This window comes from Nesoenas mayeri (assembly GCF_963082525.1).
Source record: "Nesoenas mayeri genome assembly, chromosome: 1".
Taxonomy (NCBI): Eukaryota; Metazoa; Chordata; class Aves; order Columbiformes; family Columbidae; genus Nesoenas; species Nesoenas mayeri.
The window spans coordinates 59,764,574-59,784,704 of record NC_137541.1 but is presented as its reverse complement, the minus strand read 5'-3'; the positions used below and the strand labels follow the sequence as shown (position 1 = coordinate 59,784,704).

Here is a 20,131-nt window from a genome sequence, read left to right as displayed (position 1 = left end):
CATACATAAAAAGGAAGGGTTACTTCAGTAGCACAAAGACTACTTTAAATATATCAAAGTAAGTCTAAGGAGAGTTAATGCAACTGAAAAAAAAATTAAATTAAGACCTGTGTTGCACACAATCAGTGTTTTCATCAACACTGTTGATAAGCTCCAAGTCTCTAAATGTAGTAGAGCACTGGCTGGTTTTGATTAACTTTTAATTTCTGAAGTTACATTAAAAAAACAGTTGTAGCAATATCCTTCTGAGCTGCTATCTTCATGAGGAAAAGGTCCCTTTCAAAATTTCAATAAATATACTGACATGTAAAGTTAGTTGAGGTTGTCATGCAAGACAAGTTACATAACCGAGACCAACTCAATCTTTATAATAAAGGCAACTTGCATTCAAAAATGAACTTTACCCTTGCAATTTTATTCAAAGGGTAAACATGAATTAACCCAGCTGTTTACCTGAATTACAAAAGTAACATGATTCAATATGAAAATAAGAAACTGTCTACAAATCTCTGACAGTAATAAATTGCAATATACAATGCATACAGGAGTTATACAGAGCAACAAACTCTTGTACAAAACAAAAATACTTTAATACCTTTAAAATCCAATTTTTTTTTAAAATCATCATGAAAAAGATTTGAGTCAGAACTCAACACCTCAATTAGTCAAGCTTCAGGTAGCTACATTACAGCTATTTAATATACAAAGAGATAAATCTCTTCACCAGTCATTAAAACTGCCTCTTTGTTAGAGTTGCGCAGCTTTTCTGTCTCGTGTTCCCAGATCCAAAGTTTTCTTCAAATCATGAGAACTGAATTTGTTGGACACCGGAGATCTAGAGAAAGAAAACGCAAGCTTACATTCAAACGCACCTTTTCTGAACCAGCATCGCAGCTACCAGCCTCGCGTTGTCATGGTGTTGGAATGTCACAACAGCCACCACCAAAGGACTACGCAAAATCCATGCTCATCTTTCAGAACACGGCAGCTGAATTAGCGTTTGAATTTTAGTAGCAGAAGGGAGAGGAGGGGACAGGATCCAGTACCTGTTGATATGATGTTGTGTAGACCATAACATTCTGCTGTTGGCCATCTGTAGTTATTAAGCCTGCTGGCAACTGGTTAGCTGAAAGAAAGAGCATTTTAAGAAAGTTAGAGAGGAACTGCAGGACACTCAGAGCCTGGTTTGATGTGTCTGTCACCATTAAATAACCTTTAATTGTGGTACACTCTAGGACTGTGGAGCCATTCCTCTCCTGGCAGCTATTGTCCTACACCACGTACTGACACACTTGTCACTGAGTGTTACAAGTAAACAAGCTTATTCCCATTAAGAAGAAACACTTAAGAAGCAAAATTCAACTTAATTTTGCATGAGATAACCTAAAAAGTACGACCGCACCTTGTTCTGCCAGTCTACCTATTGAAGCAGAACATACAGAGCTGTACACTAGCAAATAGTGTTTGCCATCCTGACCATTGAAAACGCAATGTCCAGCATTCAAAATCCCAAGAAACTCAGAAAATTCAGTTTGGTTTAGACATGAGGTTAGCACTTGAGCATACACATGCATGAGGAACTCAATAAAATCATTACATTTCTTTATAAAACAGGATCCATCAGGGACTCCATAACATGGAAGCCCCAAGGAAGACACCAGAGATGAAAAGAGACAAGCAATGACCAAAAAAAAAAAGCCACTGCAAGAGCCTGACATGACACTGGTTGACTTCAGCACGTCCATCGGGGTAGGCACAGGAGCTCCAGATTTCACAGAGGAGAGAAGAGGCCAATGAACAGAGTAAAAAGAACTTCTGAGATTTAGAGAGAAAACACAGGGAGTGATGCTCTAAGATAAACCTTTACAATAACATGCACGTTGAACTCTGTGACATTCAGAGTAGGTGTATTACAACCGCTACTTGGAAACAAAGCAGCAAAACTGAGCTGGCTGATGTAATTGCTGGACCTCTCTCCATCATCTTTGCCAAGTCTTGGGAAATGGGAGAGGTGCCTGAGGACTGGAGGAAAGCAAATGTTACTCCAGGCTTCAAAAAGGGCAAGAAGGAGGACCCAGGTAACTATAGACCAGTCAGCCTCACCTCCATCCCTGGCAAAATGATGGAATGACTTATCCTTGGTGCCATCTCAAGGCATATTAGGGATAAGAGGGTCATTAGGGGCAGTCAACATGGCTTCACCAAAGGGAAGTTGTGCTTGACCAACGTCATTGACTTTTATGAGGACATAACAAGATGGATGGATGATGGCAGAGCAGTGGACGTGGTCCACCTTGACTTGAGTAAGGCACTTGACACAGTCTCCCACAGCATCCTGACAGCTAAACTGAGGGAGTGCGGTCTGGATGATCGGGTAGTGAGGTAGACTGTGAAGTGGCTGAAGGGAAGAAGCCAGAGAGTCGTGGTCAATGGTGCGGAGTCCAGTTGAAAGCCTGTATCTAGTAGAGTGCCTCAGGGGTCAGTACTGGGGCCTGTATTATTCAATATATTCATCAATGATTTGGATGAGGGTGTATTGAGTGTACTATCAGCAAGTTTGCTGATGACACCAAACCGGGAGGAGTGGCTGATATGCCAGAAGGCTGTGCTGCCATCCAGCAAGACCTGGACAGGCTGAAGAGTTGGGCAGGGAAAAATTTAATGAAATATAACAAGGGAAAGTGTAGTCCTGCATCTGGGCAGGAACAACCCCAGGTTCCAGTGTAAGTTGGGGAATGATCTATTAGAGAGCAGCGTAGGGGAAAGGGACCTGGGGGTCCTGGTGGACAGCAGGATGACCATGAGCCAGCACTGTGCCCTTGTGGCCAGGAAGGCCAATGGCATCCTGGGGTGTATTAGAAGGGGGGTGGTTAGTAGATAGAGAGAGGTTCTCCTTCCCCTCTACTCTGCCCTGGTGAGACCACATCTGGAATATTGTGTCCAGTTCTGGGCCCCTCAATTCAAGAAGGACAGGGAACTGCTGGAGAGGGTCCAGCACAGGGTAACAAAGATGATTAAGGGAGTGGAGCATCTCCCTTATGAGGAAAGGCTGAGGGAGCTGGGTCTCTTCAGCTTGAAGAGGAGACTGAGGGGCAACCTCATTAATGTTTACAGATGTATAAAGGGTGAGTGTCATGAGGATGGAGCCAGGCTCTTCTCGGTGACAACCAATGACAGGACAAGGGGTAACGGGTACAAACTGGAACAGAAAAGGTTCCACTTAAATTTGAGAAGAAACTTCTTTTCAGTGAGGGTGCCAGAGCACTGGAACAGGCTGCCCAGGGAGGTTGTGGAGTCTCCTACTCTGGAGGCATTCAAGACCTGCCTGGACACCTTCCTGTGTAACCTCATCTAAGTGTTCCTGCTCCGGCAGGGGGATTGTACTAGATGATCTTTTGAGGTCCCTTCCAATCCCTAACATTCTGTGATTCTGTGAAACTTGTAGGTTAAGTCACTGTAACATAACATTCTCAGCTAGAATACAAAGAATGGGGCTTTCTTAAGTACAGCTGTTACTATGTATAAATAAGACACATAGCTCATAAAAAAAAAATTCTGGAAAGACAGTATAATCCTAACGGCTTCCATTAGAAAGGTGACATGAGGGAGTTTGGCGGGAGCGGGGAGGGGTTAATTGGGTTTTTGGTGGTGGTTTGGTATTTGGGTTTTGTTTGGTTTGGTTTTTTTCTTCCTTTTTTCATTTTCCTCTACCTTTGTTGTACTAATTTTCAAACACTTAAGTTGCAAGTTAAGAGATGCATTAAGATCACAGTGAGAAGTGGCTCTGGCTGGTCCAAAATTTTACTGCCCTTCGATATACATGTTCCACATCCAGCAGAGTTGAATGCCAAACCTCTGACCCAGCCCTGGCAAGGGAGCGTGACGCCACAGTAGCCAGGCTGTTCCTGCTGCTCCGGCAGTGCGAGCAGCATTCTGAACAGATCTCTAACTGCCCCTATGGAGAGGCAGACCTGCAACACTCAACACGATCAGTTATTTTACATAATTTTTTTTTTTCTTCTTCCTCTGCTACCGCAACATCTCTTTTGCATCCTGCCAAGACTTCATATGCGCTTCCAAAGCTGTTCTTTTCAAATCACAGCAAATTAAGTCTTATTTCATAGAGCGCGCTGAGGTTCTTAGGCCTGAGATATTTGAACAAGTGACTAGCAATAGATTTTCAGCCTTCTGCCTTTTAACAGGGACCATATAAAATTTGGGAAGGGGACAGAGGATTCTGGTTTTCTGGTTTCCATTTTCTGGTGTGCATCATACTCAGGCTAAGCAGAGCATGAGCATCCAGAGGAGAAACTTTTTGTGAACTTGCCTCGTTGCCCGTACAAAACAAGATAATGGACACAGACACAATCTTAAGTTTCCAACTCTATATTCTGCCCCAACTCTTGACCTGCAGTTTAAATGCCTGAAGTGCAAAACAGAATATATACAAAATAAAGCTTTTAGAACAATTTCTATGTATTGATTTGACAAGCTTCCGAGCTGGACAGACTCCCAACAGCTGCAATCAGAAACTATTAGGAACATGCCCAAGATAAGTAAGTTGGGCCTATAGTTGTGCTAGTGTCTAACTACTTCTGAACTAGAGCTATTACATATGAGTATAGATAAGAGTTTACTATCTGCATTGCCTAACCTTTAATTATAAAATGAAAATAGTCATATTAAAAAAAACCAAAGCTTTCTATAAGTCCCCTGCAATATCTAGGTTTACATATTTAAGTTTAGATTTCCAGCTAGTTTTAAGAGCTTATCTTCCAGGCTAGGAGAGGCCCAAAGAGTCTGTACCGGATTATATAGCCAAAGTCATCATACTGAGAGCAACAATAGAAGATTTATCAGATTACTGAAAAAATAAATCTCGTCACTAGATTTGACTAGAGCTGCACCTCCGAATTCCTGTGTCAGCTTCAAGGTAATCGGCCCATAACACTTAAAAGCCAAGGTGAAGACTATGTGCAAGAATCCAGCATAAACAAAACCAACGCAATGTCCCACCAAGTGTCAGGCCTTAATTTACAGTATAAGGAAGAAAAACTACAGTGAATGCATATGATGCCGCTCACCCTATACCTTTCAGTTGCCAATCTGTGCATTCTTTTGAATATAATAAATACTACATGTTTTAGAATTATACAAAGATGATGTTCTTCTCTGGCTCATTTCTCAAAGACGAGCTTCTCAAGTCATCAAGTACAGTTTATTTTACTTTTTTCCCAACAGTCTTGCAAGTAGAATGAATGTGGCTTAAATAAGCAGCTACTGGAGAAAGAAAAAAAAAAAGTTTGCACCTTTCATTACAATCTGTGTTTAAGTGCAGAGAAAAAATACTGGCATTAATGTCTTAATTTAAAAATCTTCTGCAGTTGATATTAGCTATTTCTATAACGTCACAATTTATGACTGTGTAACATCACTCTGATCATAAATTCTACTGACTGCGAGGAGTTTATCTTCCAGATAACTCAAATTGAAATCTCAATGGATTACAGGTGTAATATGTGGCCAGTCCACAATATATTCATCCAGTAAGAATTCTGACATCTAAAGGAAGTGCTGGTTTTAGATAAAAGCCTTAGTATCAATATAATAAATTTAAAAGTTTTACTTACTAAATGCTTCCTCTGTGAGCTCCTCACTTAGACCATCTGCAGTTGTAACTGTTCCCCCAATTCCCTTTTCTCCTTTCATTGCCTGGAGAGAGGGGGAAAAATAAATTAAAGAAGTATTATAGTTGGCTTGAGATTGTTTCAAGACTCCAGGAGCTCTAGACAAGCTTTGGAACTTGCAGAAGAGTCACTGTCAACAGCTGGAGTTTGAAATCCAAGACTTGTAAAACTCAATTGACAGATTTAAGAACATGCATAGTACAAGAATATATGAAGGGTGTTTTTTATCTTAGAAATACTCTTCAGAAACAAAAACTCTGCAAACTAGGATTGTGTAGTCCTAAGGAAGGCTTTCGACTTCTGCAGAAAGTCAAAGATCTGCAGTAATCTAGAAGGAGCAGTTAGAAGCATTTACAAGAAATCACAGAATCTCAGAACTACCGAGAATGTGCAACGTTTGCTTACCAACCACATGCAATTGCCATCATCAACTAAGAGTTGACATTTAAAACCAAGATATTGGATTTCTTTTCCCACAAAGTCTACAGCCAGAGCATATCAGCACTGAAAGCTAAGGCTCCCAGTCATCTGCATGCAGTTTTACAAGTATGCAGTTTGATGCTCTATGCTTTCACATAAGAATATCTAAGAAAATAATACAAGCATAAAAGGTATCCTTTCCAACTGTTTGATGTAGACTAAATACTAAGCTACAAAGCAGAAATATTTCACTATATATGGTACCCTGAAGACAGAACTAGCTGGAATGGAGGTTTAAAACTGATAAGCCAAACCATCCAATCCATTCATCTATCCAACTAAAACCCAATTCTGCTATCTGCAAAAATGAGTGAAAGTAGCATAGACCCACTTCAGACTTCTCCAGAAGTACTGAAACTAGCTAAGCACTACTTTTATTTTTAATTAAAGTACTTACACAGCATGTGCAACTGCTACATGGAGCTAGAAAATGACAGCACACAGTAATACTTCAAGATTACACCTCCTGTTACTCAGTTATCACAGCAAATGACCTTCTGGGAAGGGGAAGCTTCAAGTGCCATCAGCAAATTAAATGTCAGTAGCAAGTCTAAGCCCATTAATTAAAAAAAGTAGGTTTACAGACCAAAAAATCTGAAGAGCATGTCTATCTACAGCACTGCCAATGTAGACATACCTGCTTCGCTCATGCCAGTAAAACCAATAAGCCATACCAACAGAAGGTTCCATATTAAAGAAAAAAAAAATTGCTTTGAGGTTTTTTTTTTCCCCCCCAGCATTATTTTAACCCTGAACAACTTATTCATTCAGGACTATAAGAGAGGTCACTTAATAAAAATACCTTTGATTTGTTTGGTTTTATCTGGTATTCTGAGGTAAAAGAACATGAAAGTAAAGAAGCAAGAAAGCAAAATTCTCTTTGGTCTCCAGACAGGAGGTGGGGAAACTGGGAACCAGAACAAAAAACCCCAGCAGAAGCAACTTCTTTTTCAAAAAGTTTTAATTGTTGAAAGTAAGGAAAAAGAAAAAAAAAAAGTCACTTTCTGCTAGAGAAGGAATAAACTAAACAAGCAAGCTGAGGGATAGTCTATAAGACATTAAAAAAAAAGAAGCAGATAGCCTTCCATGTGATTCATTATTCTGACATGAGAAAAACAACTTTTCTTTTGCAGATCTAGAGCCCAGACAAACAACAGGCATTAGGCTAGTTCCTCAGAAGATGCAGTCTAGTACAGTTTTATTGATCAAACTCAAAGATGGAATTAAGTATTCTTAATAGGCACCCTTAAAGAACAGAGTGATTTACTACCAGCAATATATCAGAGAATTCATTCAGTTGAAAGCTTTAACTACTTTGAATCAGCAAGTCTAACCAAAATGCTTACTTAATCTTTTTTCTCTTTATATGCTCTGGAATGCTTTTAAACATTACATTAGTTCCTGACAATAGCTGTGAGATGCTATGTAACTTATCCATTATGAAGTTGCAATGACAGGGAGCTAAGGATAAACACAATCAGGTTAAATAAATGAGGAAATACTGAAGTATATACCAACCTCTCTGAATTTTTGGAGGTATAACTTCAAAGGTTCAACATAGCTATCAAACCCCAAGGTAGACATGGCAAAGAGAATATCCTCTCCATTGATGGTCTTTCTTTTCTCTTGGTGGCACCTCTCACTTGCTTCTGACGTTATAAAGCTGATGAATTCACTTACACACTCTTGCACGCATTCCTTTGCATCCTTAGCAATCTAGTAAGGAAAAGGTGTGGTAAAGTGATTAGCAAGATGAAAGAAGATTAAAAAACAGAACAAACCCAAAAGAATACACTGAATATAAAGGAAACATCCCCAAACCTGATGATAATGCCATTCAGGCAACTCTTGTATGTGAGGGAACCACTGGATGTCATCACTGCTCTATGTAAGCACAGCTGCGATGTGATATTGACCTAAGTTTTACTATTTCAGGCAGCACAGCCAGCTGCCGGGATCTCCTTAAGTCATAACTATGTTCTGCACAAGCTTCTATATCTAGACACATCTCAGAATTGCTTACTTTTCTTACCTACGCCTTCTCTTTAAACCTGTTATTACAATGTCATAGTCCGCTTCCATCTTCCTTTTAACAGACCCAGCAATTCCAACCCCACTGCAGTACATTCCCACAAATTCGGCAAGGACAAGTAGTTTTTTCCTGACCACATTCAGGGACTAGAATATATGCCTGGCAGCAAGCCTCTCTAATGCTTTAATATTTTGGTATAAGTTTTCCAAATGGGAATTCAAATGAAGAAACATATGCCCCTAGCAATAATGAAACAAGCAAATTTGATTATGGTTTTCAGCTGGACAAAAGTAATTTACCTGGCTTAAAATAACAGCAAGCATTACTCATGATTATTTGGGAAGCTGACATGAGCCAACTGAAAGATTATAAGAATTAAGATTCTTATTCTTCACATGAGAAGAACCTGTTTATATTTTAAAAAACTAACGAAGCAGTAACTGTATGTAGAATCTTCACTAGTTCCTCTGATATTTTCAGACACATAGGGTGAGATTTTCATAACTACTCATCAGCCAGCAGCCTCCATCGCAGTTCTTCACAAAAACCTCCCTGACTTTTCAAGATAGCTCGACATCCCATATGCTAGATTCTTGAGAAATATCTCATCTTGATCACTAAAAATTTATGACAATATGGACTAGTGAAGAGATTCTCGCAGCAAAGATATAAATGTAACACCCAGATCTCCAGAAAGCCCTGAACACTATGAAAGTACAAGCAGATGCAAGTAAATCATGTCTTGCTTCTATTCAGAGTGTTCTCAAAAAAAGAAAAAAAAAATGGCTTTAGCTAGAAGAAATGTTACTGGGGCAGGAATTGTATTGGAATACAATAAAGAAACAACAAGTAATAGGAGCCCTGCAAAGATTTAAGATAAACAGGTAGAACAGTCAAATGCTTCTACAATTACCAGCTCAGCAGAATGGATTAAAAAGTCTGTTTTTAGAAGTAAGAAATAAAATAAGTCTTTCAACATTTGCCCTTATCAACTACATGGTGGACTAACCATTCTCGTTACTTCAGGATTAAGACTGGATTTTTATTTCATACAAAAAGTTTCACTTATTCCAAGTTTTATGCATCTCAATAAAACCAGATTAAATTTCCTAAGAGAGAACTGCACAGAAAATATTCTTACTGACAGGGGATTGTCACCAAGTCATGACAATCCCAGAGAACACATCTACAAAAAAGAAACCTCTCGAAAGTCCTATGAAGAACACTCTTCTGGATACTATAATCACAGCAGTTACCAAAGCTTTCAGAAACCTAAGAGAAATGGACTTGGTCTCAATCACAGCTCAGGGTTTGTGTTTTTTCTTTTCTAAGGCTTTTTGCTGATAAACCAGGATCATTTGGAAAAATATATTGTTCCACCAGCTCAGGTTCACTCAGAGGAAGGAATAAAACTCATTAACACACCTTCTTTACCAGACAAAGGTATTACCTTTCCTGTTTGGGGTATGGCATTTTTCATTATCCTTGCCACATTTGCAATTGGAAGATATATATCTTGTTCTCTAAAACTCTCCTTTGAGCCATTTGTATCTTCATGATCATTCATGCTGTCCTCTGTGTCTAATGAAATAAAAAAGAATTGTATTTGATCGACAGCAGGCAATATTTAGAGTCAGTTTAAAATCTTACAGTGAAGGATGAAGACTTTTGAAAGCACAGTGTATCAACATTGTAGAAATAATTTTTAAAATAGATGTAACACTGGCCACCTGTATGAGTGTTCAATATCATCTTTATCATACTACGCACAGAAACGTATGTGGCTGCTGAACACCAAGCATTCTTAATGTCAAGTCAAAACAAAAATTGTTTCCTTGAACATTGATTTTTTTTTTGTCATCACCCCAAAGGACTCAGTGTTAATGCTGAAAAATCCAACCTCCATCCTCAGACTGCAGAAAAAATGCTTTATACAGTGAGGCATTATGAATACAAACAGTTGCAAATTCTTAGCTTGGCAGAAGATAGAGAACGATAAAACAACTGGAAGAAAAAATATATATACATACACATACACACAAATAGTAGTATTTACTGTTACATTTCTTACCATCGTGAGGCTGTATCACATAGTGACTGCCACCAATGTAATCTCCAGCAATTCCTAACTGAGAAGCATCCGTTGTGGAGTTATCACCATCCATCTACAACCAGAAGAACGAAACCTTTCAGGTATGTTTGTTATACTCTAAGTGCAGCTCTTGCTGAAAACCAGCACTTTAATCAGCTTAGAACTATGAGGCTAATTTATACAAAGCATAAATATTTGGCCATTTGAGAACAGTATATTCTCTCTTGTTACTGAGCTTTACTGACAGTGAAAACAGTGAAACTCTTCTGTGAAACTTCTGCAAAAATTCAACCAGAGGCGCAGAAACATTTGGTTCATGCAGCACATACATAACCACCTTGTGTTGTTCCTGTGACAGTCTGACCAGAATAGGTAAAGGTATCTGTTTCTCTGAATAACCCTCAAAACCCAACACCAGCCCACTGAACGCTCTACCCACTGTTTCTACAGAGAGTGCATCCTTCACTTGCTATCACCCTCCACCCAAACAGCTTTTGTCAAGCCCAGCAACAAGCTTCTCCTAGCCAAACCTCAGGACCAGCTCTGTATTCTCATCCTCCTTGAGGCAACAGTCAGTTCTAGATGTCTCATAAGTCAACATTTTCCTTCGCTTTCCCCACTTCTGTTCCACCTCACTTCTCTGGGCATCTTTCGGTGTTCCTCTAAGAACATTTTTTATGTGGTGGCCAACAAGAAGTCTCCTCCTTAAGCCTTTAGAGATTGGGTCACAGTTTAGCGAGTAATTTGACTGCCAGGAGAAGGAGAGAAGCCGAGAGAGTCAGCAGTTCCCTCCCCATCTAGGGACCTTCATCCTGGGATGCACCAAGCCCTTTCAGCTGGAGGGGTCTGGGAGAAGCCTGCCCTTCCTGCCACCCCTCTTCAGACAGGGGCAGAACTCCTGAGACCAGCAGCAGCCATTTGTCAGCAGGTCTCAATGTTTGCTAGCAAATCTACTTTGTGAACAAGGGGTCTCACAGTGCTGCTCCTCAGCAGTCTGCCATCCCGCCATGCAGCCACGTCCCATGTGTTGTGATCCCCAGTGCAGCAGAGGTGACAGAGGTGAAGACGCCTCCTGTGACCCTTGGAAGTTCTCACCTCTTCAGTGAGGACTTCCCACAGGCCAACAGCAACCCAACACATCGCTGCCTTTTGCCACAGCACACGACATGCAGATGCATGTGCATTCTTGCAACAGCAAACGTGTCAGCCCATGTCACCTGCTACCATATTACATTTGACCTTTTTACAGGAATAATGAATTTCATTAAACGCTATGATCAGGTGCTCAGTAGAAAGCTTAGACTTCCACATAATCATGACAGTCCACATTTCCACTTTCAAAGGGGTTATTTTAGCAGTGCCAAATGTAAGCTTGAATTCAAGTCTCACAATTTTGGACAATCTTGACTTTTTTTTCCAGTTGCAAACATCTTGACAATTAGTATAATAAAGTTTTACAGAACATTTAGCTCTCACACTTTTTTTTTGGGGGGGGGGGAGGGTGCCACGGGTAAAGTTCTATTTTTGCAGTCACGTGCTTTAATAATGCTTCTTTTGGAGAGCAGAAATAATGCAAAAATTAAGGAGGGAGAAAGCGTTTCTCGGCACACACTAACTCTTTCAACACTGGCGCACAAATCCAAAGATATTTTTGAACACGTTTAGATGCACAGCATCAGATTCACATTTGCCCTGGATTTTCTTGGCTACATTTAAAAACAAACAGCCCTACTAGCACTTGCTTATTTACCTGTTCACTAAAAAATTAGCTCTTCCATTCTTATTCTACACTTCATGCAGGTCCTTCCCTGGATCAACACTGCCCATCTTTCCACCCCAGCTGTTTCCAACTGGAGCAGCCAGCCTTACTTACAGGATACACACACATCCCCTGGGAGGAAGAACCCAGCTCAATTCAATTGCTGACCTACACCAGCTGTGCTGGTACCTCGGTGTCTTTGGAAAACAACTCTCTGCCTCAAAGGGTAGCCTGGTCACAGCAGGTGAGACCATGCAGCTCCCTTCTTTCCAGAACCATGAGCCTGAGGAGGGAGGGAGAAGCAATCTTGCGCTATTTTTATATCTACCCAGAAATATGAGCAATTTAACCTCTCTCTAATCTGCGCTTTGCCTGTGGCCACAGGGCTGGGTTTTGCTTTCAGACTTTTAGGCAACGCCCGGTGACAGGCTTGGAGACAGGTACACATGTAATCGGGTGCTGCTCACGTTCAAGGCAAGGCTACAACAAAATGCCTCATCCACCTCTTTCTTCATTCTACAGAATATTACACACATCGCTTTTTTTAAAGCATTTCTGGTCCCTTTTGATGGGCTTTTCTAAAACAGTTTCACTTCTTACACAGCAGCTCTGCCCAAAGGAAGAACAGTGTTTTAAGCATTAGCCTTCCGTGTGCCAGCTTTCACATAAATTCACTGTCTGCATTTTGCAGACTCTTTGCTGGGAGACTTAACTTTGCTTTTCAATTTTCCAAAGGGTCTGCAGTTTGCTTACTCAGCTTGCTATAATGACAATGCAAGGGTATCACAATCCTGCACATCAAGATCACCAAAATTGGCATCACCCATCATTAAGAGAGTTGTGTCCGTTTTCCTTCTGCAATTTGAAGCAATTAACGTTCTGCAGTCTGGTAAATCCCAAAAGCCACCTTCAAAATTAAGTTAGGATTTTCTCACAGTCTTTTCTCAGTTTTGGTTCTCTGATCTCTGCTATAATTTAACTCAGAATTAGGGTCTCCACAAACTTTTATGCATTTACTCAGCTCCAGTACTATTTTGAATGCCTTTGTTTCTTCCCCTCTCCTTTTTCAGTCTCCTATGAAATGTACCTTCTAAATTGTTTCCTTCTTTCAAGATTGCCATATTCTTCAAATTTCTGCAGTGATGTGGTAATTCACTGGTTTCTGATCACTTGTCCTGCAGGCTGCCCCATCTGAATCTTTATTGCCAAGACCCACCAATATTATTTAAGAAACCATCTTGTTTTCATTAGCCCAGCTCACCTTCAAAAGACCTCCTTGAATCTCTCTTAAAACTCTGCTGCATCTGCAGATGGTTTTGTTCTGTTAGACTAATGCATCCTCAAGGCACTATCTTTGCTTTTATTCTTTTCTGTGTGCACCCTTTCATATCTACTTACAGTATGTATTACTTCACAATCAGTAAGAATTTGAGTGGAAGCTTATCAACATTACACATCTAAAATAGCGATTAGCAAAACTGACAGGAAAAGAGTTGCAAAAAGCAGATCTATCACAGATAAAGAAAACAGGCACTGACAGCTTAACATCAGCTGAAATTACTTCTGTGGGTATTACTTTAAGAAAGATTTTTAGCTGCCAGGACAACCTTGGGACAGGGGATTACGGAGAGCACTAACACCCTTCTGCATAACACTTAACCATAACCTGGTCCTAATCCAGGATAATTCTGGTTGGAAGGAGCCTCGAGGAGGTCTCTAGCCCAACCCCTGCTCAAAGCAGGGTCAGCTTTGAGCTCAGAGCAGGTTGCTCAGGGCTTTATACAACCACATCTCGAAGACCTCTGTGGATGGAGCCTGCCCAGCCAGCCTGGGAGCCTCTTCCACTGCTTGGCTGGGCCCTGAGGGGAAAGAAGCAGCTTCTCTGCTCACTGCTTCTATCCAAATAAGTTTGATGGAAGAATTTAAGTCAGATTTAATGTTGTAATTTAATTCCAATCTACATCTAGACATCTGAATTCAGCAACTGTCATTAACATACCATTTAGTCACTCTACTAGGATTTCTTTGAGCCTGATGGATGACACAAACATGACCCTGCTGAAAAATGTGGCCACTGCTATTCCAGTCATCTCATGATGAACACAGTCACACATGCAAGTATAACGGTTTTAATTCCAGATGTTCAAAACTTAAGTCAGTCACTACATATCTGATGGTCATCTCAGCACATATAACACAATAGAACACTCAGAAAATGAGAAAACATTGCTCTCAATACACTCATTAATCCCCCATTTTAAACAAACAAAAATTAACAAAAACCAAAACCACACTAAACTTTCAGTGTCCCTAAATTTACTCTGAAAAGGCAGCAGCCCAGTGCAGGATAGAACACATCTGCAAGAAGCACTTATTGCATGTTGTACATTACCCTTAGCCTTTAGCAGTAAGAAAACACTAAAGCTCCTCCATGCACACACATTTTGACTGAACCAAGACTAAAAGCTAAGGCTATCGGAAGTGACAACATGTCAGTCCCTAAAGTAACCATGTCATCAATCTGATTTTTATCAACAAGGGAGAGAAACCAAGTTAAGTACCACTCAACCCAAGTATTCAGTGATACACTGTAAAATGCATCTGAATACAGAGCAGCAGCACAAAGTGTTAAGATTGTGGTTTTCTGTTGGTTTTTTATCTCTAACGAAAAATAATATTACTAGGAATATACAAATTAATGGATCCAGGGAAATCAACCTAGGATATGTGTTAAAAGAGAAACATTTCATATGCAAGGGCAAAGTTAACAGGGTGATTAGATGCAAGTGAATGAACATACAGTTTTACTCTGACATCTGGTAGAAAATTTGCTGGAGGATGTTTAAAACAAACAAACAAACAAACAAAACACACTTCTGTCAGCTGCCCAAAACTCAGAATATTCCTAGATCACAGCTATACTGAATTAATAAAACCTCAGTATCTCAAAGTAAATCTTGCATCCTGCTTAATATTGAGAGCTCCCTTAAGAAAGCAGTATTGGTGGTTCAGCTAAATGATAATACTAAGAATGCAAGCCCAGACCTGTTGGTACTGAGGAGAAGGTCTGAAACTTAGATCAGTGTAAAAGGAAAAAATAGAATCAAACAAGATTTCGTCTTCATAATGGGGAAGTTACCTGTCAATGATGTGCTAAACTGGTCTCTTGAGAGAAACCCAAGGCCTCTTGTGATTAAAGCACTTTATGTGCTTTCCACCCTGTGTCTCTCTGAACTGCTACCCCTACAAGAGGGACAGCAGAAAAAGATATGGAATGAACTGAGACACTTGGTAAACTTTCCACACAGTTGTCCCTGCCACTGAAGCAGCACAGAAACGTCACTAAAGCTGTACGTAGCAATCACTTCAGCCATTGCAGATTATTTTTGTACCACACCTTATCACAAGAGATGTGAAGCTGTAAACCAATATGTAACAATAGAGACAACAAAGTTTTATTTGAGCTTTCTGCACCCTCACTTGGTGCTCCTACACAGAAACACAGAAATATTTTTTAATTGAAAATGCAATTTTTACTTCCTTTTATTTTTCAGTGACTTCTGGAGAACCTAATTTCCCACTGAATTCTCACCTGGCAGCAAAGCAGTGTCTCCTGCAGCAAGAAACATTGACTGGTAAACACATACACAGGACATTGTTCCATCAGATCCACAAAAATATAAAGCTAAAACCCTTAGCACATGACTAGAAGAGAGACAGATGCTTCACCATCTCTCTCCATCTCAGGCTCCTCTGATCTCTCACATTCAGTGTTTCCCCCCACAGCAGAATAACATTAGGAGAAGCAGACTGATGTTGAGAAGACCTGATAGCATCACTAAGGCTCGTTTGCATCTCAGCTGTACCAACCTCCTTCCCCTGGACCACAGAGAGGAAACCTTTGCATGACATCCAAACACGGCCTTTACACCCTCCCACTCCAAGTACCGGTATTATCAGCTCTATGGTACATTTTACAAGCCCCTATGTCACTGGCCACCAGTCCCCTCCACATGGATCTGGCTGTGCCAGAGCATGTGGTGGCTCCTTACAAGGCTGGCTAACCGCTTGTATGCATGGGTGGCTGCTATGTATATAGATGGACTAACAACACATACATTTTTACATCAAATAGAGGTGGATCAGTGATACAGAGCAAGCAGGAGAAACTTGAGTCTCCATGCATCCTCGTTTTTTGGTAGTAAAAGAGAGAAGCTGGAGGGGGGAAAAAACAAAACATAACACACATACAGACAAAACTCAACCAAACAAAAACCCAAAACAAACAAAAAAACCTCAAACAAACAAAAAAAAACACAAACAAAAACCAAAAAAGAACCATCACAAGATAAATGGCAGGTCAGAGGCAGTTTTGTTGCTTTTGCAGAAGCTGGAAGAGGGCAGCAGGGCTGAACAGACTGCCCCAGCACCTCCTTCCTCTTGCAACACTGAATAAAAGCCCCATATTACCTTTCCCTATTAAGGTTTTTTATGTTTTGCTAGATTTTTTTTTCTGAAAAACTAAGCTTATCTGTTTATTAAAGCAGCAATCCATAAATCCAGCTTTTTTTTTAGTTTGATAACATCTCTGTGTTGGTTATATTCTTCCTTCATTGTGGTAGTACACACCAAGTGTGCCAAGAAAGTTTATTCCTCTCAAGCAACGGGGCAAGTACAAGTTTTAGAAAGCTAGTTCAGACCAGACTAATATTTTCAGTCAAAATTATCAGATTTGCTGACACTTCCTTTCATTCCACCAATGTTATTAATATATTTAGTGAGTGTATATACAGAGACATGTTTTGCACTTTCTAGAAGCATCCTGCCACTAAAACATCAATTTTCAAATACCATGTTTCTCTAAAGTACTATTGCAAAACTCAGTACTGAAGTCGAGTTTCTCTCTAAGCAAAATGTTAAAGGTGAAGTCACTAGAGATTTGCATTTGAGAGCACTAAAGGAAGAACCCTGCAAGTTTCTCTTAAATGTTGACAAAACAAGATGCAACTTTGAAAGTTTCATACTATTTTACATTTCACATCTTCACAGTATCTTGACCAATCTTTTTCACTCAAGTTATGTACACTGCCTCCCTTCATGTAATTATTGCCACAAATAAGAGGTGATCTATTAAACTTTCACCTGCTGTAATTGTCAAATATTGGCATCTAAACAGATTCAGCATTCTTGACTTCTTTCAAATATAATTTAATAGCTGTAAATGCTAGCAGCCAAGACCATATATAATCACCTACCCAATGCAGTACACAAGCTACTCAAAGACCTCATAAATAATGATTCAGATTAAACCATCTTGGGTCTTTCAGAGAATTAGAGATGGATCCTCCCTTAATAACTGTCAAGCCATAGGCTACATAAGGAAAGAAAAAAACAGTAATCACTAAGCTTGTTGTTTCAGAACACTATGCTAATGATTATGCATAAACCCATTTCTCCATTCCTGCAAGCCAATTAAAGCCACACTGTGAATAATGACCAAAACACTCCTTCCATTTTGCTTTTCGCTACTATTTTGCCTGAGCTTCTTTTAAGAAAGCTGCAATTATTCTTAATTGACAATAACTTCCATCTATTAGCAAGACAGGCAAAGGCTACTACATATGAGAGTCCATTCAACTGCTGAAATCCAGATTTCTACATGCCTTGCTCCCTAGACACATTCAGGTCATTGTTACCAATTAGTATGCCCTCCCAAAAGCAATCCAAGCACACCAGGTAGCTTTTCCAAGCCAGTTCTAAGCAGAACAAAGTCTTTTCAGTTAAGCCTCAAAGAAATTGGTAAAGCTAGAAGCTGACTGATTTTCTATCACTGCAGCATTGCAGCAAGACCCAAGAAGTTTCTTTAACCAATGGATCTTAATAGCTGCAGAAACATTACTAGAACACGTTTTCCGAATTTTCTAATATGATTTGCTGTGAACAACCTACACGATACTCTTCAGGATCACCAACTACGTAATTTTGGGATGGAGCAGTGGTGGGTATGCACAGGTGTGCCCAAGAACACTTGCCAAGCATCCAAGAGTTGTGTAGCCACTGAGAACGGCAGAGTCCCAATCTCTCTCCTACCTGCCATATGTGTTAGGGGATAAGCTGTCGACGCTGCTCAATCGATCTCGCTTCCTGATTTCATGCCATTCGATGATGCAACAGCAGCCAGCACAGGGGCAGGAGGGGGAAACCTTTATCCTTACACCAATAGCCTCAAAGTCTTCTTCACGCCTAGCTCGCATCTGTTCGACATACATCTCAATTCCTTGCTTGCAAATCGAACAAGACGAGGCATCCCCAGATATTTAGCAACTTTATTGTTAACCGCCTGTGCTGCGGTTTCCGAGCGAACGCGGCGGGTTCCCGCACCCGCGGGCAGCGGAGGCCGCACGCCGGTACCCGCCCGCTGCCCTCCCGCAGACCGGCGGCCTCTCATCGGCTCCACAAAGCGCCGTGCCCGGACCGGGCTGGCTGCACGGTCACTCGGGTGTCTGACCGCATCCCGGGGCCTCGCCTTACACTGCTTATCCCTACAAACCACCGCCAGACCTTCAAGGAAATCTCAGTCTCCACAACAACGGCGGCGGCCGAGAGGCCGGGCCGCTCTGTCCCCGCTGCGCGGCTCCCGGCCCGGCGAGGAACCGTGGGCGCGGTGCTGACCCGCCAGAACCGCGGCGGGGCCCCGGCTCCCGCGGCCAAGGGAGGGGGCTCCGCGGGCAGCGGCCCTGGCCGGGCAAAACGCGAAGGGCGCGGGGCCCCCTCCGCCCGCGCACGGCGAGGCGCGGCCGCCACAAAGCCGCCCTCCCCCCGGCCATGCCGCCGCCGGGAACAGCGGCCCTGGAGCTGCCCGAGCGCGGCCGGCCAGCCTGGAGGAAAGTCACCGCCGCGGGGTCGCAGGGGCCGGCATGCCGGCCCGGCGGAAGGCAGTGCGCCCCGCAGCTACCCCAGCGGGCTGTGTGGGGGCCACGCTCCCCGCCTGCCCGCGCACCGGCAGCCGCGGCGGACACGGCCCCGGGGCAACCGCGCTCCCGTCCCCGCCTCCTCCCGCCCGCCCCCCCACCCCGGCCTAGGCCACAAAATGGAGCCGGGACGCGGGATGGGGGGGAGGACCTCCTGGTGCCCGGACCCGCGGACAGCAGGGGACATCGGCGGGGGCAGCCGCCCCGCAACTCCTGCCAAGCCCCCGCCGCTGCCTCCCTGCCCGCCATGCTGCCGCCTCCCCCCGCGCTCCACTCCCCAGGCCGCGCGGCCCCCGCGCCTCCGGTCGCACAAAGAGACGAGCGGCCGGTAAACGGGGCCCGGGGGCTGCCGCCCCACACTTCCTGGTCCCCGCGGCGGCGGCGCGGCGGCAGCGCCGGGGCCCGGGGAGGGAGACGGACATTTCATTCGAGCCTGCAGTGGAACCGGTTACCAATCATTGGCCGGAGCCAGGCACAAACCTCCAGTGCGGCCCTGGTTGGCTCCCTCCGCAAATCGGCTGTTTGGTTGGACAGAAAATGGCTGCGAAGGAACCAGTCCCAGCGCGGAGCCCCGCTTCCCGCAGCCGGGCTGCCCTCCCTCCGCGCCGCCTCCCCGCCACGCGCGCCGGCTCTTCCCCTCAGCGCGCTCCCTCCCGCCGGCCCGGCCCTGCCCTCCCCGCCTCCTTTACGCGGCCGGAGGCGCCCGGTTCGGGGCCCCGCAGCTGGGCTGAGGTAAAACCGCCTGTCGGGCAGCGTCTCCAGGCTCTTTTGCCTGTCCCCGGCAAAAGGGCTCTCCCCCGCGGGGTGCAGGGCTGGTGGTGGTTGTGTAGCGGGGTCGCTGACCAGGCGCAGCGCGTCCCCGCGGCTGTGGTGAAGGAAAGCCCGGGGGAGGGAGGACAGAGCGGCCTTCCCGGGTGTGCCCCGCCGGCCTTGGACCCGTCCTCTTTCTCCCGATCACCTCAGCTGCTGTCAGTGGGGCAGGCACCCTGTTCACAGAGGGTCGAGAGGTCCCTCAGCTCTCTGCAGGGCTGTCCTGCACCTGGGTAAGACGGTTAAAAGACGTTATGTCCCCCAGTGACTCCCTGGGGCTCACAAAGACTGTGAAAAGCA

General features: G+C 43.0%; 1 protein-coding gene across 2 annotated transcripts; it reads right to left on the bottom strand.

Moving 5' to 3' along the window:
* Window positions 1-291: 291 nt before the first annotated feature.
* Window positions 292-19,588, bottom strand: NFYB (nuclear transcription factor Y subunit beta). 2 transcript variants are annotated; one of them, XM_080363797.1, is made up of 7 exons: window positions 19,502-19,588; window positions 10,271-10,364; window positions 9,650-9,780; window positions 7,686-7,883; window positions 5,631-5,712; window positions 1,047-1,126; window positions 292-835 (listed from the first exon to the last, which is right to left on the bottom strand). In XM_080363797.1, exons 2-7 carry the CDS (start codon window positions 10,362-10,364, stop codon window positions 803-805), a joined length of 618 nt encoding a protein of 205 aa, XP_080219923.1. In that variant the 5' UTR covers window positions 19,502-19,588; the 3' UTR covers window positions 292-802. The 2 variants fall into 2 exon arrangements, with proteins under 2 accessions (XP_080219923.1, XP_080219924.1); XM_080363798.1 differs by having other exon boundaries at window positions 19,474-19,581.
* Window positions 19,589-20,131: the final 543 nt, after the last annotated feature.

Coding starts and splice junctions, on each gene's coding strand:
- NFYB (XM_080363797.1), bottom strand. CDS start 10,364: ATGGATGGTGATAACTCCACAACGGATGCTTCTCAGTTAGGAATTGCT. Junction 7,884..9,649: donor CCATACCCCAAACAGGAAAG/GTAATACCTTTG, acceptor TTTCCTTACTAG/ATTGCTAAGGATGCAAAGGA. Junction 836..1,046: donor ACACAACATCATATCAACAG/GTACTGGATCCT, acceptor TTCTTTCTCTAG/ATCTCCGGTGTCCAACAAAT.